The following is a 24346-nucleotide window of genomic DNA, read 5'->3' as shown; positions in this document are numbered from 1 at the left end:
CAGTTCAAGGCAGCGTGCTAAATGGGAGGCAGATGCTTGTGCGTGAGCAACGGCTCGTTCCCTTTGAGTGCTTTTGAATACAAATGTGAATCTAAATCTGTCCATACACTGTACATCACCTCTCGCTGAAGCAGATGCTCCTGAGGGCTGCTCATTTTGTAGTCTCTTAGAATGCAGGCACCATTGACTTCCTTAGTAGGAAAAAAAATCCTATGGAAGTCAATGGTGCCTCAGAACTGCTCTGTTTCCCACATTCTTCAGAATATCTTCCTTTGTGTTCAGCAGAACAAAGACATTCATACAGGTTTGGAACTACTTGAGGGTGATGACAGAAGTTTCATTTTTGGGTGAATGATCCCTTTAAGGATGATGAAATTGCACTGTGACATTATTTTCATGACCATTAAGCTTATTTTACCTTTTCATTACTTTAATGCATCCATTTTTGTAATGTAACCAGGTTTTTTTCCATTCTTTTGTACTGTACAAAATTAACTAATGCAATTATTTGTACATAAATTAATATAGAACAAATACTTTTATATTTAACCATATGTGTAATGTATTAAATACAGTTTTTATTATATATTTTTTCATTATTATTAGTAGTAGTAGTAGTATTTAATATACACAGTGTAGGATTGTGGGTATATAAGAAAAACCTGTCATTTATGAAATATTAAACAATATTATTGTTTTATAAATATTAAATTATACAAATTATTTAATGTTTTTATTATCATTTAGATTTCATGTTGTTAATAGGCCTATTCATCTATCACTATAATTTCAATATAACACAATATATTATTAATATTATTTAATTTATTAATTGTTTTATTATTTCGCATTATTTTTACGTAATGAGAAATTGAGTGGGAATTATTTTATTTTTTTTTAAGTTGAAGGATATTAATATAGACTAAATACAATATCTTGTTTCTTTATATTTTAGGGTAAAATAGGATGTTTCTGACAAGTTTAGTGAAATTACTGTTTAAATATTTTTTATATCAGGTATGTTATTTATTTGTTTTTTGTTAGTTTATTCTTAATATGAATGTATACCTTAAATGTCTTAAATGTACTCTGTGCAGAAGCCTTGAAAGTTCTCTGAGGTCAGATGCAATGTGACCAGCTTTTGTTCCTGCTCCGTCCTCAGACAGGCTTAGACGACCTTGGCCGGTCCTGGATTTGACTGACTGCATTAGACTGTGTTTCGTTCCGAGACTGAAAGGGATACTGGGCTGACGGCGGCCTCTCGATCCCGCTGAAGGATCAGGTAGCGTTTAACAGCGGAAGCGCGAAAGCCACAGATTCCACAGCACCACTCAACGTGTCATGGACAGCACTACTGGGCTCAATCACATGAATTTCTGTCGTGTTTGCCCCCATGCTGACACTCCCAGTGCTGTTGACGCCCCTCGATCCATCTTCATCGGCCAGCGGAGCTCCGTGACCCTCCGGATGGGGCGGCCCAGGTAGAGCAACATCACAGGTCTTTAAAAGACAATTCGTGGGAAAAATGGGCAGAAACTTTCACTTTGACAAAGCACTAAACTGTGACGTGCACTAATGCACATGTGCTTTTGATTCCTTGTCCCACGTTAATGGCAAATGTCAACCTGAAATAATAACTTTGGTCTATGTGGCCGAATGAAAACGGTCAAATTTATGACATTTGTTATCGAATAATGAAATACATTTCGTAATGAATAATGAAATGCATACATTCTCCATACATTTTAAATATATTTATATTAAAATATTTATTATCATGAAATAATTAATCTTTAATATAGGCCTTAGTATTTTAAAGAATTTTAAACGTTTTTAATTTTCGATTTTTGCAGTAATATATAGCCTATATCACAATACTTTTATTAAATATACAGTACTGTGCAAAAGTTTGGTGTCAGTACGATTTTCTTAATGTTTTTGTCTCTTTTGCTCACCAAGGCTGTATTTATTTGATGAAAATACAGTATAAAAACAGTAAAAATTTGAGATATTATTACAATTTAAAATAACCGTTTTCAATATGAATATATTTTAAAATGTAGTTTATTCCTGTGAAGCAAAGCTGAATTTTCAGCATCATTACTCCAGTCTTTAGTGTCACATTCTAATATGCTTATTTGCTGCTCAAGAATGTCACTTTTGATCATTCCAATGAGTCCTTGGTAAATAAAAGTATTAATTTCTTTCAAAACCAAAAAAATCTTACTGACTCTGAACTTTTGAATGGGTAGCGTATATAGCAATCAACATCATGCCGCAAAATTTTTAGTGAACTCAACATACTCCTTAAAGAGACGGGCAGAAATAAATGACGTTTTAACTGCGGTTGGCTATTCAAGGTTGCAATGGAAATATTTTTGTTCTGTCATTGACAGAAATATGAAGGACAAACAAAAGGAGAATTTGACCGTTCAGGAAAGAGTGTGGTTTATACCACTGCACTAAACATTTCATGATCAAATTTGGTGATTTACAAGCTGCCTCATTTTGATGATATGATTGGGGACAGAGGAAGTGTGCGTACACCTCTTTTTTCCCTCAAAGTGTTCACTGCGCTCCTGAGATGCTCAATTGTGGTTTACAGCTGTTTAAACACAAAGATATTCTCACTGTGGTCAGTATAAGGAACCCAATTAGGCAGTAAAGTTGAACTGTAGAGGGGAATAAAAACTAGAGGAGGATCCAAGTCAGTGAACTGAGGTGCCTGCTGCAGTTGCCAGAGGTCGCCATGAAGTGGAGCCATTTGGCATCGAATGTTATTCTGGTGGGATACGCAAACTTTATTTCCCGCTCCAAACACTGGTGTTACCCTGATTTATGGGCAACGGGGTTTATGATATGAAAAGTGTCAGTTTTAGATTAAAACTCATGAGGAGGTGAGAGAGAATTCACAAATATATCACCTGTCACCACGTGAGGAACATGCAGTGAGTTTGGAAATCCCTTTTTCCGATAACAAAATCTGCTTCTCGGGTGAACCAGCTTCACACAGCTGTACTGGAAGACTGGAGAATATTGTTTCCATTGACTTTAAGTACATACTGGCCTTTTTTCTTTTCTTTTTTTTTTGTAGAGTGTTGGAAAGTCTAATTCATTTTAGTAAAAGAGTTCATTTGGACAGTTCATATAAAAAGCATATTGGCCTTATAGATCATCTTTTGTGCTGAAAATTATATGCATTTAAATGGTTTTAATTTCACTTTTTAGTTAAACCATGTTTTTTGCACTAGAAAAAAATATGGCTCTGGTTTGGTTATTCTTTTATGATCTGTGTCCTGTTGCTGTCTTTCTGTTGCACTGTGGAGCTTCTGTCACTACAACAAAGTCCTTGTATGTGTAAACATACTTGGTTAATAAAGCTCATTCTGATTCTGATACAAACAGAATGTTGGGACGTTTTGTAAATTTGATAAAATGAAAACTAAAAGACTTTCAAATCACAATAACCAATATTTTATTCACAATAGAACATAGAGAACATAACAAATGTTTAAACTGAGAAATCTTACACTTTTATCCACTAAATGAGCTCATTTCAAATTTGATGCCTGCTACAGGTCTCAAAAAAGTTGGCACGGGGGCAACAAAGGGCTGAAAAAGCAACAAATTTTTAAAGGATTCGACTGGGGAAACATCTAGCAACTAATTAAGTTAATTGACATCAGGTCTGTAACATGATTAGTTATTAAAGAGATGGAGAGGCAGAGTCTCTCAGAAGTAAAGATGGGCAGAGGCTCTCCAGTCTGTGAAAGAGTGCGTAAAAAGATTGCGGAATACTTTAAAAACAACGTTCTTCCACATCAAATTGCAAAGGCTTTGCAAATCTCATCATCTACAGTGCATAACATCATCAAAAGATTCAGAGAAACTGGAGAAATCTCTGCATAAGTGACAAGGCCGAAGACCTTTGTTGGATGCTCGTGGTCTTTGGGCCCTCAGAGGACACTGCATCACTCATCAGAATGATTCTGTCATTGACATTACTAAATGGGCCCAGGAATACTTCCAGAAACCAGTCGTTAAACACAATCCGCCGTGCCATTTGCAGATGCCAACTAAAGCTCTGTCATGCAAAAAGGAAGCCATATGTGAACATGGTCCAGAAGCGCCGTTGTGTCCTGTGGGCCAAGGCTCATTTAAAATGGACTGTTTCAAAGTGGAAGAGTGTTCTATGGTCAGACGAGTCCAAATTTGACATTCTTGTTAGAAATCTCGGACACCGTGTCCTCCGGGCTAAAGAGCAGGGAGACCTTCCAGCGTGTCATCAGCGTTCAGTTCAAAAGCCAGCTTCTCTGATGGTATGGGGGTGCATAAGTGCATACAGTATGGGCAGCTTGCATGTTTTGGAAGGCACTATGAATGCTGAAAGGTATATAAAGGTTTTAGAGCAACATATGCTCCCCTCCAGACGACATGTATTTCAGCAGGACAATGCAAAACCACATACTGCAGTTATTACAACAGCATGGGTTTGTAGTAGAAGAGTCCGGGGTGTTGAATTAGCCTGCTTACAGTCCAGATCTTTCACCTATAGAGAACTTTTGGTGCATCATTAAACGAAAAATTCTTCAAAGACGACCACAAACTCTTCAGCAGCTGGAAACCTATATCAGGCAAGAATGGGAGCAAATTTCAACACCAAAACTCCAGGAAGATGAGATGCTACATCATGGTAAACATGCCACCGTATCAACTATTTTGAGACCTGTAGCAGTTATCAAATTTAAAATGAGCTCATTTTAAATATTTCTCAGTTTAAACATTTGTTATGCTATGTTCTGTTGTGAATACAATATTGGCTCATGTGATTTGAAATTCTTTATATTCTTTATCTTTATTCAAATTTAAAAAACATCTCAACATTTCCAGAATTCGGGTTGTACTAAATATCATTAATAAATATAATACATTTTTATAAGATATTGCCCCAAATATATTAACTAATTTCAGTGTAGTTCATTGTTTTATTATTATTTGTCATTTTAGTGTGTTTCTAACTGTTTCAAAAGAGCTTAAATGTAATTTACATTACTAGCTTGGTGAACTATAGTTTAAAAGAGTATGAATGTAGTTTTACATACTCTACTATTAGATTGGTGAACTGGTTTAAAAGAGCTAGAATGTAGTGACTAGTAGCTTTGTGAAGTAGTTTAAAAAGAGCTTAAATGTAGTTGTACATACAGTTGTGGTCAGAATTATTGGAACCCTTGGTAAATATGATCAAAGAAGACTGTGAAAATTAACCTGCTTTGTTAATCCTTTTGATCTTTTATTTAAAAAAATCACAAAAAGCTAACCTTTCATTGGATAATAAGAATTTAAAATGGGGGGAAATATCATTATGAAATAAATGTTTTTCTCAAACACACGTTGGACACAATTATTGGCACCTTTTTATTCAATACTTTTTGAAACCTCCATTTGTCAGTTTAACAGCTCTAAATCTTCTCCTATAATGCCTGATGAGGTTAGAGAACACCTGACAAGAGATCAGAGACCATTCCTTCATCCAGAATCACTCCAGATCCTTTAGATTCACAGCTCCATGACGGTGCTTCTTCTCTTCAGTTCACCTCACTCATTTTCTACAGGGTTCAGGTCAGAGGACTGGAATGGCCAGCAGAAGCTTGGTTTTGTGCTCAGTGACCCATTTTTGTGTTGTTTTTGAGGTTTGTATTTGGATTATTGTACGGTTGGAAGATCCAAACATGGCCCATTTATAAGATTTCTAATAGAATCAGTCACTTATTGATTTTTTATCTGTTGGTATTTGATAGAATCCATGATGCCATGTGTCTGAACAAGATGTCCAGGACCTCCAGCAGAAATATAGGCCCACAACATCACAAATACAGCAGTATATTTCATTGTACACATGGGGTACTTTTTATCCCTGTGTTCACCAAACCCATCTTGAGTGTTTGCTGCTAAAAAGCTCATTTTTTAGTTTCATCTGACCATAGAAGCCAGTCCCATTTGAAGTTCCAGTCCTGTCTGATAACTGAATATGCTGGAGTTTGTTTTTGGATGAGCTAGGAGAATTTTTCTTGAAATCCTCCCAAACAACGTGGTGATGTAGGGGCTGTTTGACAATTTTTTTTTTTAAGGTTTTCTGACCCCGAGACTCAACTATTTTCTGCAATTCTCCAGCTGTGATCCTTGAAGAGTCTTTAGCCACTCAAACTCTCCTTCTCACCGTGCATTAGGACGATATAGACACACGTCCTCTTCCAGGCAGTTTCATTACATTTTCTGTTGATTGGAAATTCTTAATTATTGCCCTGATGGTGGAAATGGGGATTTTCACTGCTCTAGCTCTTTTCTGTGAAGCTCAATTATCTTTTGCTGCACATCAGAAATATATTCTTTGTTTTTTCTCATTGTGATGGATGATTAAGTGAATTTGGGCTTTGTTTTCCCTCCTATTTATATTTCTGTGAAACAGGAAGCCATGGCTGGATAATTTCATGTTCATAATCACCCTAGAGTGCTCAAAATTGTGAATATGAATGGGAGTATACTTCAGAGATATTTTACTCTTAAGAATTTCTAGGGGTGCCAATAATTGTGTCCAACGTGTGTTTGAGAAAAACATTTATTTCATAATGATATTTCCCCCCATTTTAAATTCTTATTATCCAATGAAAGGTTAGCTTTTTGTGAATTTTTTAAATAAAAGATCAAAAGGATTAACAAAGCAGGTTAATTTTCAGTCTTCTTTGATCATATTTACCAAGGGTTCCAATAATTCTGACCACAACTGTACTTTAAATTACTACTAAGTTGGTGAACTAGTTAAAAAAAAGCTTGAATGTAGATTTACATACTTTAAATTACTATAGTAGCTACAAGCTTGGTGAACTAGTTAAAAAAGAGCTTGAACATTCTTAAAATTACTAGTAGCTTCTCCAACACGGCTTATTGTAACATGTATCATTGGAGCAAAGTACATCTCCTTTTCTCAGTTGCTGGCATTCACATCATTTATGGACCATGATAACTTTAAGGCTTTTAGCTATTTTATTCTGGTTTGACCTCAAATTGCTTTTCTCTTTCATATTTCTGTGGTTTGACGATGTAAAATTTGACCTCTTCTGAGGAAGTTGGAAAGAGACATCTCAAAATGTGGACCGCAACGATGTGATGATAACCCCAGTGGACATTTATGTAAGCGCTAGTGTTATTTTGACTGATTTTAAGTAATTTGTTATTCTTCCTAGTTTGCACTGGCCTGCTGTAGAATCTGTTTTCAGTGGCGTACATCCATCTGCTTTCTCTGGGCTTCCTGGTTGATTCTCTTACCACCTGCTCAAGATCTCAGCAGAGGGCCTCATCAAACCTGGATCTCCACTTTAAAACTCACCAGCCTGTCAGAAGGATTAATATTGCCTTGGGCACCTGTGAGTTTACAGATAAATGACTTTCAATAACACTACCTTCAAAATTTAAACTCTTTTCAGTCATATTCTTATACTATTTATCATCTTCATATTTTTTTTTTCTTGCAATTCCAAACAGATTTTAATTCAGAAATATAATTACAAACGTTATATTATGAAGTAAATGCATCAATTCTCTACATAAAAGTCAGGTGAGAGTTTTAAAAGCTGTATTATATCCACACGAGGGCAGCAAACTACAGTTTTGAACAAACATGTCCAAAACTGCCTCATCAGTTATTACAACCTTTTGCATGAACTTGACAGATACTGCAACAGTGTTAAAGTCTGTATAGCTCATATAGGTTTTTAGTTGAGTATAATGTGATTACTAATCACCTCACAATCATTTCAAAGACTGTCTAATAATGGGGTTACAAAGTATCTATATTATGAGCTCCAGGATACAACTAATGGGCATTCAAAGTCTTTAACCCTGCTGGAAACTCTAGCTAAAGCTAGTTTAAGGTGGGTTTTTTTGTTTTGGAGCTGGTTTGTAGCTAGTTCGTGCTGATTAGGTGGATGATCACCCAAACTAGACCAGTTTGGACCAGCAACAAACCACTTTGTTTGTATGACCTGGTCATACCACATGGTCTCATAGCCAAGATGGTCTACCAGGTGTCCACCTGCTAATCAAATACAGAAACCAGCCTGAACCAGATAGAAATGAACTGTGTTCTTCCATAACCAGGTGCATTTAGAATCAAATATTTTCTATCCACGATAATCCTCAGGTATTCATTCTCATGCAGATCTTTTTATTCAATTATGCTGGACATTCAACTTGACAGAGTCTCTATTTGTGGAAGTAATGTTTTGTTTATTGGCTTTGATGTCCGTTTATCTCTCTAGGCCCTCTGGAGATTCATTTTGCTTCTTCTCAGATTGATGTTTGTCCTTTTCCATTTGTTCCTGCTCTTTGGTGTCCAGTTCCTTCAGTTTTTCCGCCACGTCTTTGGGAATCTCCACCTCCATCAGATTCTCCATTCCCGCCTCCGGCTCGTCTCCAATCAAAACCTTAATCAAAGACACAAAATTGCACATGAAACCTTAATGGACCTCAATATGTTCCGTCAGAGTCGCATATCGAGAGAAAAGTAGTAATGATGCAGGACGGGAGCTAATGAGATGCCAGACAGCACTTCACTTTTACTGTCATTCCCAAGTAGCAATTTCGGGAACCCGACAACATGGAAAAACTTCAGTAACTTGATAGCTGTTAAAGTCGAGTTAGTTAAAAACTGCTGCATTATGAAAAAGTGCCCATTAATCCTGGATAAATATTAGCCTCGTTCTGCGCTTGGCATATTAGCTGTTTTATTGATGCTAATTAAAATGGTTGGGTTGAGGCAAATGGCCGAACCACTGCTTCTGGCCTGGAGTTCAAAAGGGATCTCCCAGACGTTATGGAGAATATCATGCTTTAATAGGAGACCCTGTGACATCTTTTCCATGGGGCCGTACCCAAATATACGCCTGCCACGGTGCAAGAAACAGGCTTTTTCCACCAAATTAGTGTCTCTTGCTTTTTTCGACCAAACTCATAAATCCTGGTTTTGGAGAACTGGATCTGCCTACTGTCTGGGGTCTTCCAAAGCACAACAATCCACATCTACAGAAAATGTTGCATGTGACGATCTTGTAAAAGTGATGCAACAGAGATGCAATCGTGTAATTGGACAGAACTGCGTTGATTTGAACCTTACGAGCTAATAGTGTTACGCTAAGCATAAACAACACACTGTGCCCACAAATATTGGATAAAATAGGCTCATAAAATCAACTTGTTTGCCATCTAGAAGTAGTTTTTTCAATAAGCTCATTGCAGTGTATTATGGGATTTCTTTATCCACGAATGATACATGCATTGCTGCCTTGAATGTTTTCATACCTGGACGAGTTTCTCACAGGCTGAAATCACATGTGGATCCTTCTCCCATTTGTGAAACTCTCTCATGATGGGATACACATTCTTGTTCTTCATAATCTGTCGGCCCACTGTAGTAGCTGTAAGCTGAATATGAACAGATCATTAAGAAACTGAACTAAAGAATAGCCATACATACATAAAGGAAGAAAAATATAGTGATAAAACTCTACATTCCAAAATTGTTTTGTAAGACTTTTATACAGCAAGGACCTATTAAATAATAGATGCAACCTTGATGAGCATAAGAGACTTTCAAAAATGTAAAAAAAATATGTATCGCCCTCAAACATTAGAATGGTTGTGCAAGTCATTAACTTCAATACAGGCAAATGATAGATAAAATAAATGAAAGATTTGAGATGCTGTTCTTACAAGCGTCAGGGTTTCTAAGAGCATCTTGCGGATATCAGGATCATCTTCTCTCTTTTTATCCTCTGGCAGGTACTGCAAGTCCACAGGCAAACCTGTAAATGCAAATAAGAATCAATTAATGTAAATTATGTAATTGTTGTATTGTTAAAATAGTGGCACGATAATCAAACACTTCACCTTTAAAACATTTTAACTATCACTTAAAATAGAAACAGCATGTCTTTTAATATGTTAGGTTCAGAGTTTCTTCAAATCTCAAACCTTTAGAATAAGCTTTAGTAAAAATGATACAGTTCAAACATACTCTTTTTAAATTAGATTGAAGTATGGTTGGGCTATAGTTAAACAGACTTTGAAAGCATTTCAGAAAGGTCTTATAAGGTCACTTATTAACAAATACGTTTTCTCTCCTATTTTGTTCAGAAAGGCATTATGCATAAGTGGAAAATATGGTGCATATAAACTCTTCAAACTGCTTTTATGAAACCGCAAACTTTGAACAAAGATTCTGGCTTAGCAAATTCACAACTTCCTGCTGTAATGGTGGTATTTCCACTTTGCTCATTCCATTTTCCTTACACATGCTGTGGGAAATACAATTAACATTCAACCTGTGTATCATCAAAATGATTTAACAGCACCACCTACTGGACAAACGAAAATCAAAACAAAACAAAAATCGTTCTTAGATCTGGGGATCTTTTTCATAAAACAAGTTTATTTCAGTTAGTCTGACTTATTGTCAGTTGATTTGGGTCAAAATAAGTCTGACTTATTTGGTAAACTTATTTTATGAAAAAGAGCAACGTCCAGATGATGTAAAAAGCATCACCTTCATTCTCTTCCTCTGAGAGCTCCTCTGGTCCAGCCAATGGTAATAAAAGGTATGGTAAAATATCCACCGCATCACTGAGCAACCACTCATGATGAGCTGTATGGACAAAAGGCATGTTTAATGAGAATTAAATTCATTTTTATTTGTCTCTGACTTATTTTTGCATTGGCTTTCCTTTCAATTATGAAATTTGCAGCAATCAAATGCTCTTTACATTTACTATTATTCATTTTGTAGACGGTATTACCATAGATTAGTAAGCCAATCACAAGCATTAAGAGGAATAACTTACTATAGTTAAAGCAGCAATTTCTGAGCGTTCCCACTACCCCTCCTCGTCTGGTGGTCGATTCCTCGTACTGTGTGTACGGCAGGAGCCTCTGAATCACACACCTGTAGAAACACACATGAAACAATCAATCACATACTGTCTAGTACCACTGTATTACTGTGCTTTTGGAGATGTACCATGGTAATATGTTTTTTTTTGACAAAACCATAATAATAACATATTTTGGACATGTACCATGGTAATAAGCTCTTTTCTTTTTTTTTAAACATCATGATAATACCAAGTTTTTGGACAGATCATATTTTTTAACCCATAACAATGTTTTTACACATGTACTAGTGTAATATTATGGCGGGGGACTTTATCTGTACTATGATGATACCATATTTTTGAAGATGTACTATGCTAATATAATATGTTTCTGGACATGCACCATGGTAATGTTTTTTTTAACCCCTACAATAATAATACCGTTTGTATAGTTCACATACATATTTTGTAAGTGAACTATGGTAATATCATGTTTTTTTAATCCGTACCATGATAATACCATATTTTCGTAGATGTAAGTAAACATTTATTTATATAGCGCCTTTCAAAACAAAGTTACAAAGTGCTTTACAATAAAAAGATCAGTACAGTAACAAAATACAAAAAATACCATCAAAATTAAGCAAATGCCATACGATAAAAATGAGTCTTAAAAAGAGACTTAAAAGAGGATGCAGTAGTAGCCTGCCTAATATCTCCAGGCAGGGAAGCACGGTCACCTTTGGTAACAAGTCGAGATTTTGAAACCATTAATAGCGCCCTACAGGAGGATCTCAACCAACAATCAGGCTCATAAGCAGTCAATAAATCACATATATAGGCAGGAGCCTGACGCTTCAAGGCTTTAAATACAAGCAACAATCACGAATTCACCGTGTGTGTGTGTTCACTGCTGTGTGTGTGCACGTTGGATGGGTTAAATGCAGAGCACGAATTCCGAGTATGGGTCACCGTACTTGGCTGAATGTCACTTCACTTCACATATACGAAGTCAGTTGCATTGACAACTTTTTCTATGATCTATGACAGAAATGGAAGCTTAGAAATATTTCTAAAATTACTTAAATTGGAGGGATCTAGAGAAGCCTTCTTTAATAATGGAAAAATAGTGGCATGTTTAAAACATGCGGGAAAAATTCCAGAAGACAAAGAACAGTTAATAATTGCTAAAATATGTGGACCAACCGTGTGAAATACAGCTTTTAAAAACCAAGCAGGAAGGCAGTCAGAAGGAGGATTTTGAAAGTACAACAATGCGCTCCAAGGTAGACAGAGATTTCATTAAAATGAGTAAATGTTGAAGGTGGACACGAATCAACATCATGATCTCTGAAATCAGTATTAAACGGCTGTCTAATCTCCACTATGTTATTATAAAATAATTCAAAAGGCATTGCAGTTCTCTGGAGTAGATTCAGCTGGCTGGCTAGGCAAAGGACCTATAATAATTTACTAGTTAATTGTAATATTGTGAAAATATAATGTTTTTACGCATACCATGGATCTGGGAATAGTACTATTCCCAGATCCAAGTAATCATTCAGTACTGTGGTATTATTAGTACAGCTTACCTGTCCTTGTCCAGAATGAAGTGTCGTGCCTCAGGCAGCTGTGTGAGGTTGGACAGCAGGGGTCCCAGATAATGAAGTGAAGCTTTCTTATTGAACCCCTCCGTGCAGAAGATCTCCACCACTTTGTCCAATCCGATCTTCTGCTCCTGCAGAGTACTGAACACATCTCTACACGTCCGCTCGTGTCGGCTCAGGTTACTGAGGATAGTACAGATCCGATCTGCAAACATGTACTCCGGGTCCAGGAGGTTCTGGAACAGTATGGCCAGTAAGTCTGTCTCTTTGACCAAAGGCTGGTGAAGAGTCTCATCCGCTGAGAGGTTAATCAGGGCATGATAACAGTCCTTGACAATGGCGATGGAGGGGTCGCGGGTTAGAGTCACCAAGGCTTTGAGAAAGTCCGGCTTGGACTGCAGGTACCGGCACCCATCCCGGTTTCCTGTGAGGCCCAGGATGTATCCCGTGGCCTGACCTTTGACATCAGCTCTCATCTCCAGAGTGAGAAATGACAGCAGTTCTTTAGCTTCACCATCACTAAGCATTGTGGCTAGGTCTGTTGACAGACTCAGATTCTTGTTTTTTTTTTTAATTCAAACTGCAAAAGAAAACACAGACAGTCTAAGCACTAGCTTAACAATAACCTTTAGTCAGCTAGAACCACCAAATAAAATACAAATAAACAGAAATTGGATTAAAATAAACATTAACAGTAAAGCGGTATGAGTACAAAAAATAAGCTAGAATCACAGAATAAAAATAAATATAAATTGTAAAAAAAAAAGCTAAAAATAAGAATTATTAAATTAAAATATATAACAAAATATAGATTCAAATAAACAGATAAATAAAAATTCGATTAAAATAAGAAAACGAATAACACATTTTACAGTACAGTGCTATAATGAGATGAAAAATCGTAATAATTTACTTAATTGAAACTCAATATTTTCCAAGTAATATTTAGACAAATATATCATCTTTTAAGAAATTATATAGATGCCTTAAAATGTAATTTTCGGATCGTACGAGTACAATCCTTTTTGGCGCTCTTTGGCATCTAAAATATTGAAAACCCCTGCCTTAGTGTATCCCAAAGTGCCATGGTATTACCACTGTATCATGGCAACGCAGTAGTTTTTTTTATAAAGAGTCAAAATTTATTACGATAGTACAGTTTGTGCACTACAATACTTCAATATTACAATCATAACAACTGATCATTACGTTTGCAATTTTCAACTGAATATGCAAAACCAAAAATCTGACCTGTTCAGCGATCTACTGTAAAAAGCGTGTTTAAATATGTGGTATAAAGCGATTTCATTAGCAAGTTGCATTTGTTGAAATAGATACTTACCGCATTCACGACATACAGAACACATGTGCGTTGAATGTAGTTCCTACTGTAGGAATTGACATGTCACTTATCCAATCAGATTAGAGTTTACTCAAATATTCCCTCCCATTTTTTTACGCACTGGCATATGATTGGGCGATTAACTCTAGGCTCCGCCTTCGCAGTCTTCTTCTCGCGCTTTGTGATGACGCACAGCGCACTCCGCACTGCGTGTCTTTGAAACATGGCAGCAGTTCAAGTAAGCGAAGCGGAGAAGGTTTATATCATGCATGGAGTTCGAGTAAGTAAAATCGCACGTTTGATCATTTAGTTTATTAAACGTGTTATAAAAGAAATGATTTGAACATCAGAAAAAGCCCCCATATCTTGTAGCCTATCTGATGATCTCATGTAGTCTGTGTGGTTGTATTCTTGCTGTATGTATTACTTAACCTTTTATTCTTATTTCAAATTCGCTTGATATGTTCCACTGTAGTTAAAAGGCATTTTGACAGCTGTTGTAACAAAGGAGGCAGAGACTTCAGAAAGGTGTCTGTCATTCAGGATAGAAACATTCTTCTGCTTGGTGTCAATTTTACTTAAGCAGAAATCCACTGTAGAAAATGAAAAAAATGTTATCACATTAACCTGATAATTTTCTGAGACATCATAACATGAGTGTTTAATAATGAACACTGCTGACAGGATGACCTGAGACTGGATGGACGAGGATGTGAAGACTACAGACACATGGAGATCGAGACGGATGTGGTGTCAAACACTGATGGTTCTGCTAAAATCAGTCTTGTAAGCTGAATTAAACAGGTTTATTTGTAATAATAGCATGTATTGTAATATCTGTTACTATAGGCTTTGTAAATCATTCTGTTGTGTGATGTGTTTGACAGGGTCACACAGATGTTCTCGTAGGAATAAAAGCAGAGATTGGTAAACCCAAACCCATGGTACCAGATGAAGGCTATCTGGAGTTCTTTGTGGACTGGTGAGTCATCAAATTTATAAGTACAAAATAGACATCAAGCTTGCATCATTACAGCCACTATACCAGCATGCTAAAAAGAACATTATTTGGTGTAATGCAATGTTTATGCGGTTTAAGGTTCAAAAAAACACATTATTTTCCACATACTGTACATTATCGTTACTCCTCTATGCCCTGCCTTTCTGAAACATTGATTTTTACAAAGCTCATCATTCTGAGAAACGACGCCTGCTCTGATTGGCCAGCTATCCAGTGCATTGTGATTGGCCGAATACCTCAAGCGTGAGACGGAAATGTTACGCCACCTTACCATATTGTGATGCCGTGTCCCGGCGCGACGACACAAAAACAATAAAACCCCTTATAAAGGAGGCATTTGTTGCATCCAGTGTGGACATAATTACTGATTATAATGACTTATACTGTCTTTTTACGCGTCGCATTGCATCGCCCTGCCTAAACATTACCATGTCTGCATTTGTGATCGGAGAAACGACAAACAACAATCACTGCTCAAAACTCGCGTTTGAATTCGTCAGTAGCAGAAACGTACTTACAGGCTGTGAGTCAGAAGCCCCAGACTGTCCTTGCAAAGTTGGAATTGCCCCACTTTATAGAAACAGCCTTTGTGCAAATCAGCATTGTAGGCTAACGTTACTCTTCCAGGTTCAGGAAATAATCCTCCGTAAAATGCGCTGCGCACACTCTAAAATTTGGGTTGAACTGTTCTGGAACCATTAAATCATGTCAATTCCAAGGATTAATGCATAAGATTCTGAGATGCGCAATTAATAAGACAGTATGTAATTTATTTGACAGTCCATATATGTACATAGTTGGAGCTGTAATTGACCAGTGCAGGTACTTCAGTGTATGAATATGCAATTTAGCAATGAATATCCATAGATGATACATGTTTATATGTTCATGATGTGCAAGCTGATGTCACATCAGTTTACTCACCATTCAGATAGAAAATGAGTATGAAATGCTTGTTGCTTTTGTAGCTCAGCAAACGCCACTCCAGAGTTTGAGGGGCGTGGAGGGGAGGAGCTGGGGGTGGAGCTTAGTAACACGCTCTATAAAGTGTTCAACAACAGACACAGCATGGACCTGCGTTCCCTCTGCATCTGTCCGGGAGAGAACTGCTGGGTGCTGTACGTGGATGTGTTGGTGAGTGACCCGCATATCCGTCCTGAACAGAGTGAATGAATGAAGAATTATACTAGAAAATATTGCGATGTCTTTATGTTGTTGATTAATCATATATTTTTGAATGTCTAATTATGTGCGCAGCTGCTGCAATGTGATGGAAACCTGTTTGACGCCATATCCATTGCGATAAAAGCTGCTCTGTTCAATACACGGTAAGTAACCGCATCTTTTCCCATTAAAATCCTGACAAAGCTGTAAGGTTTCTGTTGGGGAATGTTAAAACTGTGGCAGGCAGTGTTATTTAAGTACCGTGTTACTTATATACTGTTATAGTATTTATTCATATTTTATTTGTTTACTTTTTCATTTTAGTTTTCATGATTGTTATTTTTGTTAGTTAATTTGTTTTTTTTTTTTTTGTCATTTTAGTACTTCAACTTTCAATTTTAAATTTTCAAATTTAAGTTTTAAACTTTGAATTTTAGAATTCTGTATTTATTTATTTTATTCTTTAATAATATTGTTAAATTATTATATACAATTAATTGATGTATTGTTATTAAGACTGTTTAAATCATACTATTTTTAAGTTTGCCATAAATATACTCTTTGATGCTGTAAAATGTGTAAAATAAATGAAGTTAAAATTTTTAATTTCACTCAGGACATTTGTGTTTTGAACATATTATTTATTTTTACTTAAACATACGTTCCAAGGATTAATATGCCAGATACAAATATCAATCCACCCCGTGAGCCTCTAAAAAAATATTTTAAAAGCCTTTATGCAGTAATCCTATTTAGAAAAGGCATTAAAATTAACTGCTTAAACTCCAAATAAACAATGAGGAACTTATCTGCATCCCCTTTTCCCAAACAGAATTCCCAAAGTGCACATATCTGAGGATGAGGAGGGAGTGAAGGACATCGAGCTGTCAGACGACCCTTACGACTGCATGCGGCTCAATGTGGAAAACGTGCCGTGTATCGTAACCCTCTGCAAGGTACAGCACAGCCTGGAGCTATTACCTAGCTATTACTCATCTCATGCTCAGTTCTGTGTTTCTGTAGCTTTTTATATATGGGATGTGTGTCTGTGTTTCAGATTGGTCACAGACATGTGGTGGACGCCACGTTACAGGAAAAGGCCTGCTCTGTGGCCAGTCTCCTGATTTCAGTCACACACCGAGGGACGGTCACTTGCGTCAGGAAAATGGGAAGAGGAAGTCTGGACCCAGAAAGTATCTTTGAGATGACAGAGGTTGGATAATTTTTTTTTTTTAAATGTTCTTATTCTAATTATTATTAGTGTTTTCTAAGGCATCGCTTTTGTTCAAATCCCTAACTACAAGTATTATCCCTGTAAAGCCTGACATATGTGACCCTGGACCACAAAACCAGTCTTAAGTCACTGGGGTATATTTGTAGCAATAGCCAAAAATACACTGAATGGGTCAAAATTATCTTTTTCATTAGAAATCATTAGGATATTAAGTAGAGATCATGTTCCATGAAGATATTTTGTAAATTTTCTACCGTAAATATAATAAACTTAATTTTTGATTGGTAATATGCATTAAGAACTTCATTTGGGAAACTTTAAAGGCAATTTTCCAAATATTAAAATTTTTTTACACCCTCAGATTCCAGATTTTCAAATAGTTGTATGGAAATGGAAAGCTTATTTATTCAGCTTTCATATTATGTATAAATCTCAATTTCGAAAAATTTACCCTTATGGTTTTGTGGTCCATGGTCACATATGTAATAATAATTTAAATAGTAATTTTTATTTTTTACTATGGAACAGTTTATTGAACCTTTTAGACAAAATATAAAAGAAGAATCTATATAAAAGTTTTCATGTGTGTTTTTTGTTGAGTATCTTATTTGATACATCAGGCTTTTATTGCTCATATAATATGATATAGTGAGAATACGTCAACGAGGAAAAAAACATGATTTGTTGACAGGCCCATGGAAAATATGATGCAGTTTACATGGACAAAAAGCAAGGTTAAATTCTGGTAGTTTTATAACAGTGTAAAGAACTACTTGCAAAAAATGCATATATTAATTGAATATTAATTGTCATTCTAGATTTCCCTATATGTATGCGTGTGTGTGTGTGTAATATATAAATGTAAATAAAATCATGGATAATCAAGTTGTTTCAGTTCAGTAAGTGTTCATCTTGAAATATTTCTAGAAATATAAAATATAGAGGCCTTACAAATGTTGGTGCTATATTAGAGGATTTAATGCAGCTTGTGCTGTTTATATGCATTTCTATTCACTGTTATCGTGTGTTCATGTTATAGGCTGGGAAGCGTGTGGGCAAGACTCTTCATGCGCCTCTCATGGAGCTGCTGCAGAAAGAAGAAAGTCTTGGCAAGAAACGGCAGAAAGTGGGATTCCTTGGATAGCTTCCTGTTTTGTACCTTTTTTGTTTGTTTTTCCAATAAATGACCAAAATTTTCTATGACGTTTGTCATGTCCTGCTTAAAAACTTCAACTAACATAGAATCCCGTCTAATGTGAGGTTATATAACATTGCTGTTTTTGTTTTCATTTTTCCAGCTGTCATTTTAATGACTGGACTCAGACTGCTGTTTAACAGATGACTGAATGTTAAATGATTTTTCTCTCAAATCAGATTTTTTCCTATATACGTTTTGAGCTGTTTGAGAGAAATTTGAGCACTTGATGTTTTTTTAATACCTGAATTTAAAGCTGCAGTCCGTAACTTTTTTTTTTTTTTTTTTTTTGGTAAAAAATTATCCAAATTCAATATTTCAGCAAGTACATAACCAGCCAGTGTTCAAAACTATCTCCTTACTTTAGCCCGATTCACAACGGTTATCTTATAATAATGTTTTCTGATTTGAGTGGTATGGGCAGGTTTTGGTGGGGAATTCGAGCATGGCACTGTGTCATTAAGTCATGTCTGTAAGCATAAAGAATTTGTCCCAGCTTGAAGGCTATCACATGTGAGGATCCTGCAGGTGGTGCATCGTTTATAGCCTTTTCTCACAGTAGCTAGAATAATTAAATTTATTTTGATGGCGGATTGTAATCCAGAAAGGATTACGTGTTTATGAAACGCATGTGAATGAAATAAAATTATATTCCAGTTTTAAATATGCTTCTGATTACAGATAGCCTGGGATTACACAAGATTTGTGTTTTAAAGAAAACCAGTTCGAAGGGAGCATAGTTTGCTTTTTGGGTTAAAAGAATTTATTTTAGAGACAGACTGACACATACTCATCAGAATCAGAAAGAGCTTTATTATTTATGCTTGCACATACAAGGAACTTGTTTTAGTGTCATAAGCTTCCAGTTCATAGAGACAACAACGACATGCAGGCAATAAAAATAAGATGAGAATAAAAAATACACATATATAAATATAAACAAAAAAATAAGAATTGAAACAAATGATTGTATATACAGCTGTGCAAAAGATGATAGAATGGGATAGAATAGAAGGAGATGCAGGGATGTAAAAGGATGGAGGTGGTAGCAAATAAATATAAGGTTATTGCATAATGGTGGGGACATTTAACTGTTCATAAGTTGGATTGCCTGGGGGAAGAAACTGTTCTTGTGCCTGGCTCTCCTGGTAATTGGGGCTCTGTAGCGCCGGCCAGAAACTTTAGATTCATCTGCGCTGGAGCCATGCCGGAGCACAACCCCATGCACGGAAGATAATTCCACACAGAGCTGCAATTCCAGGTTTTCAAACAGAGATGGCGAGAAAGAGGCAAAACTTACGGACTGCAGCTTTAATAGAGGAATAGAAAGGAATACCCAGAATCCTTAACATCTGTTTGGACCCTCATTCTGACGGCACCCATTCACTGATAGGATCCATCAAAGAACTATTGATGTAATACTTAATTTATCCAAATCTGTTACGATGAACAAACAAACTCATCTACATCTTGAATGGCTTGAAGGTGAGTAAATTTTCAGCAAATTTTCAACTATTCCTTTAAAGAAGTTAGTGATTTCTTTTTTATGTTTCATTTGTCCTAGAAAGGATATTTGATTTAATTGTGAATATTAGGTAAAACAACATGTCGGATACATTTGTGGAATATTCATAGCCTTGTGTAAGTTCACAGGTGCTGTAGTTGTCATTTTTTCCTGGGATGGTGTTGAGCTCACACCAGTGTCCAGCAAGACGTCTCGTCTGCCACGTGTCATCTGAGGAAGATCCAGCTGCTGTGAGCCTGGATATATTCCATCCCATAATAGCTTTGCTTCTTCCTGTGGCACGGTGAATCCAAAACAAAAAGCAGCAATCACTGCACAGATAATATCATACACAAGAAGAAACGCGTCCTGAGGAGACCTTAAATGCTCCAGGACTCTCAATGTGTATTGAGAAATTTGAGAACCTGCTTTTCTGTCTTGAGTTAGCTAATTCATTCAAGTCCAGGTTTATAATCTGCAATATAACTCATAGGAGCTTTTTAAAGGGATAGTCCACCCAAAAAATAACATAAAAGAAAACATTTTGAAGACTGACGGTAACTGAAGTTTTGGTTTCCACTGACTTCCATGATAGAATTTTCATTTTTGGGTAAACTATTGCTTTACTTGAGTGGAAAACATAGTGGGCATAGAAAACGGGGCTAGTTGTCACACTTAAAAACCAACTATATATATACACACACACACACACAATTGTAATTAATCTGCTGTTGATTTTTAGTCTAATAATTTATTTGGAATGATACCCCACATTTAAAACAAGTCTATTTCCACATATTTTTAGCAAAATTTAAAAAGGAAATATAATTAACTATAAAACACAAAAATAATTTTGCGACAAAGATGTTGAAGGTAACAAAAATCTAACAATTCTGGCCAACAGATAATGTAATTAATGTTTTAAAAATATATATATAAAAAAAAGTATGTTATAAATTTGACAACTTGCTTATGAAAAATTCTTGTCTTGAGAACATTGTTAAAATATTTTAGTGAAGTTCTAATTTTTATTATATACTGTCAATTGACTCTTGTTTAATGTATGTTATAGTGGCTTTATTGTGTTCGCATTTTTCTATTACAATAATATGATACTTGAATTTTAGCATGGAGGACAGAATTCACAAAAAGTATTCTGTGTTTCACCAGCACACTGTCTGTAGTTTATGTAACACTTCTAGCCATGAGCTTTACGGGTCGAGGTGTGTGTGTGTGTGTGTGTGTTTGTGAGGTGTATGAGGATGTCACTCCTCCTCTCTGCTCAGGATGAAGACCAAACGCAGCAGGTTCTTATTACAGCAGTTTTCCTCTGTGAGCTGAGCTGAGAAGCAGAGATCTCTCCTCATTCTCCAGACTTCACCATGAGACTCAGAGACGGCTGTCTTCTGCTGGGAGTCCTGCTGCTCCTCACACACACCTCACACCAGCAGAACGCTTCCAAAAAGAAACCCAACGCTAAAAAAGGTGAGGATGATTTTTGCTCATTTTTGTTGTTTCATCATTTATTCGACTTGAAAGCTGCTTTGTGGGAATACTAAATGTTGACAAAGTTGCAGAGCATCACTGTGCAAAGCATATTTTCTTTAAAAAGTTGCTGTTTGAAGAAAAGTACACTCAGTTTCCTCCTCAGTAAGCATTATGTTTAATACATTTGGTTCTCAAGGTTAAAAACAAATAAAAATTCAACTAAATGATGATACACACACACACAGTATATATACAGTATATATATGTAATTAAAGAATATAAGACATTTGTTTAAATGTCTTACATATTAAAATGAAATAAAATGTTATAAATTAAAAACAAATCATACGTGTATATTAAATAAAAATTCAATATAATGTTTAATTTATTTTAAAAAACATTTATTTATTTACTTATTTATGGTGATTCTCGTTTCCATATTACATTTTTAATTCAGTATAAATTACATCATATTAATGGTCTGAAAATAGGCTTCATTTACTTTATGCATAACTTTAGGGTGAAATGTTTTATTTTTCCTTTAATTCATCCTAAGATCTCTCTATCTATAAGACTCAGATACTCGAGCCAGCGCTGCTTTGGAGGACCTGCAACAGCAGATCAAAGACATTGTGCTGGAACTGAATCTTCTGAAGGAGCAGCAGGCCCTGCAGACTGGTGAGACCGACCATCACACCGTAAATTCATCTGTGTAAAGACATGCTGCATTAGTGAAGCATCTAGACAATATCTCTAACCTAGCCTATTTGACTCAAAAAAAAAAAAAAAATCTTGGGTAACACTTTATTTCGATAGTCCACTTTAGACATTCTACTATCAGTAAGTAACTTTGCAGCTACATGTCAACTAGCAGTCATTAGAGTATTAGTAGACTGTCTGTTTAATATCTGCTAACACTTTATTTTGATGGGTCCACAACATACAACATACTGACTTTGAGAAACTTTGCAAGTGTCAACTTATTCTACTAACCCTAAACCTACTGAGAGTTAGTAGACATGTACTTGCAAATGAATGAGAATTAGTTTACATGCAGTTACAACGTTACTTATAGTTAGTAGAATGTCTAAAGTAGACTATCGAAATAAAGTGTAACCAAAACTTGAGATTCTGTCTGGCCCTTGAGCTCAAAAAACCAAAATGTTGTACTGTAGACTGTGGCATATTGTTTGGATTAGACTTACATAAGACACATGGCCTCCACGTGTCACTTTTGATGATTTTAACAGCTTGTGTTTTCCCTGGAGAACATTGAGTCAGATGTCGTCTAGTGTTTGATCTATGAGGAAATCTTGAGACAAATATGTGTTATATTTCTTAAGACTATACAACTTCAATATTCTAAAAGTAGACTAATCAAACACATGCCAAACATCACTCTTAAGTTCTTAACTTTTGTATTATTTTATATATCACTTTCCCGTAAATTCACTTATAATGTTAATCAAGGATTCTTGCACAAAAAACAATCATAATTAAATTTTTAATTATAGTTTCCCACCTATTTTCTGACTTTCTTATTATTAAAAAAGCTGTTTGCAAACTGTATATAGAATATATGTAAATGACCTCTGTTGTGATTGGCTGATATTGTGCATGGTTCATCTTCATATATCAGGGCAGAGGCAGTTAAAGGTGTTGATATGTAAATATGTCCAGTAATATGTTAATGAGCTCATTATTTCTAAGTAAGGTTTTGACAAAATGTTGACTAAATTAAAACTAAAACCATTAAAAACATTTGAATTGTTTTAAATAAAATAAACATGAACTGAAATAAAATATTTTAAAAATATATATTAAATAAAAACAAGTTCAAAATATTAATTGGAAACTATATCAATAATACTAAAACAACCCTGCTTACAATACATTACACTTTTTATTTTAAAAGAACAACAAAAATGTTTTTGTACATTACATGAGGCATTTAAAGAACGCAAACAGAACCCAAACATGTGTCTTTATTCTCCGCCAGTCTGTCTGAAAGGCATGAAGATCCCTGGTAAGTGTTTTCTGGTGGACACCGTGAAGAAGCGCTACCACGCGGCCAGTGAAGACTGCATCGCCAAGGGAGGAATCCTCAGCACTCCGCTGTCTTCTGATGAAAACAGGCAACTCTATGAGTACGTACGCCAGAGCATCGGCCCGGACGCTGAAATCTGGCTGGGCATCAACGACATGCAGACGGAGGGCGTTTGGAGGGACCAGGCCAGCTCAAACATCCGCTACAAGAACTGGAAGCTCCCGCAGCCCGACGGCAGCAGGGAAGAAAACTGCGGCGTACTCTCCGGCGCTTCCGGTGGGAAGTGGCTGGACCAGAATTGTCGCGAGGAGAGAGCATCCGTCTGCGAGTTCAACATCGTCTGAGATCATCCAGCACTGCGGTTTGCTTGGCCTTAACTGTCCTTTTCATTGCACAATCCTGCTTGCATTGTGTTTGCTCCGTAATTGTATATTTTTCTTGTGAGGAGAACAAAGATTGTCATTTCACTCCATAAAAATATTCAGATACCAAAGCTGATCTATAATCAAAGGACACTGCAATAAAATACATTTTTGAACATTCTCCATTAAGATCTAGCCAAAAACGCAAAATAAACAAACACAAAAATCTAAATATACTGACCCTCAGGCCATCCAAACATCACAACAATCCACAAGTAATCCACACTGGACTCCAGTCCATCAATTAAAGTCTTGTGAAGGGGAAAGCTGTGTTTGTATGAAAGAAATCCATCATTAAGGTGTTTTAACTTCAAACCGTAGCTTCTGGCTAAAACACATAAACCATATTAATGCTTCCTCCAGTGAAAAAGTCTATCCCCTGTTGTCCTTTCACATCAAA

General features: G+C 36.0%; 3 protein-coding genes across 5 annotated transcripts in view; 2 read left to right on the top strand and 1 right to left on the bottom strand.

The window, feature by feature from the left end:
- Positions 1–7522: 7522 nt before the first annotated feature.
- Positions 7523–13944, bottom strand: LOC306885857 (protein HGH1 homolog). 3 transcript variants are annotated; one of them, XM_079442647.1, is made up of 7 exons: positions 13872–13944; positions 12515–13067; positions 10893–10993; positions 10598–10696; positions 9766–9857; positions 9355–9477; positions 7523–8480 (listed from the first exon to the last, which is right to left on the bottom strand). In XM_079442647.1, exons 1-7 carry the CDS (start codon positions 13894–13896, stop codon positions 8304–8306), a joined length of 1170 nt encoding a protein of 389 aa, XP_079298773.1. In that variant the 5' UTR covers positions 13897–13944; the 3' UTR covers positions 7523–8303. The 3 variants fall into 3 exon arrangements, with proteins under 3 accessions (XP_079298773.1, XP_079298774.1, XP_079298775.1); XM_079442648.1 differs by having other exon boundaries at positions 12515–13109; positions 13872–13936; XM_079442649.1 differs by having other exon boundaries at positions 12515–13109; positions 13781–13872.
- Positions 13945–14054: 110 nt separating this feature from the next.
- On the top strand, positions 14055–18490 carry LOC306884894 (exosome complex component RRP42-like). Its single transcript, XM_079441133.1, has 8 exons — positions 14055–14151; positions 14556–14657; positions 14759–14853; positions 15861–16026; positions 16150–16220; positions 16889–17012; positions 17114–17269; positions 18330–18490. Exons 1-8 carry the CDS (start codon positions 14095–14097, stop codon positions 18432–18434), a joined length of 876 nt encoding a protein of 291 aa, XP_079297259.1. The 5' UTR covers positions 14055–14094; the 3' UTR covers positions 18435–18490.
- Positions 18491–21305: 2815 nt separating this feature from the next.
- LOC306885602 (tetranectin-like) overlaps positions 21306–24346 on the top strand; it is a 3716-nt gene continuing 675 nt past the window's right edge. The window contains exons 1-3 of the mRNA XM_079442247.1: positions 21306–21474; positions 22051–22155; positions 23477–24346. The exon at positions 23477–24346 is cut by the window's right edge and continues 675 nt beyond it. Of these exons, the coding sequence (XP_079298373.1) occupies positions 21372–21474; positions 22051–22155; positions 23477–23868 (600 nt within the window). The 5' untranslated portion in view covers positions 21306–21371 and the 3' untranslated portion in view covers positions 23869–24346. The remainder of the gene's footprint in view (positions 21475–22050; positions 22156–23476) is intronic.

The sequence above is a fragment of the Barbus barbus genome (genome assembly GCF_936440315.1).
Source record: "Barbus barbus genome assembly, chromosome: 19".
Taxonomy (NCBI): Eukaryota; Metazoa; Chordata; class Actinopteri; order Cypriniformes; family Cyprinidae; genus Barbus; species Barbus barbus.
The sequence above is the reverse complement of the archived record's forward strand: the minus strand, read 5'-3'. Positions and strand labels throughout refer to the sequence as shown.

Coding starts and splice junctions, on each gene's coding strand:
- LOC306885857 (XM_079442647.1), bottom strand. CDS start 13,896: ATGTGTTCTGTATGTCGTGAATGCG. Junction 10,697..10,892: donor AAATTGCTGCTTTAACTATA/GTAAGTTATTCC, acceptor TTGTCCATACAG/CTCATCATGAGTGGTTGCTC. Junction 9,858..10,597: donor CTCAGAGGAAGAGAATGAAG/GTGATGCTTTTT, acceptor TTGCATTTACAG/GTTTGCCTGTGGACTTGCAG.
- LOC306884894 (XM_079441133.1), top strand. CDS start 14,095: ATGGCAGCAGTTCAAGTAAGCGAAGCGGAGAAGGTTTATATCATGCAT. Junction 14,152..14,555: donor ATATCATGCATGGAGTTCGA/GTAAGTAAAATC, acceptor CACTGCTGACAG/GATGACCTGAGACTGGATGG. Junction 16,221..16,888: donor GCTGCTCTGTTCAATACACG/GTAAGTAACCGC, acceptor TTTCCCAAACAG/AATTCCCAAAGTGCACATAT.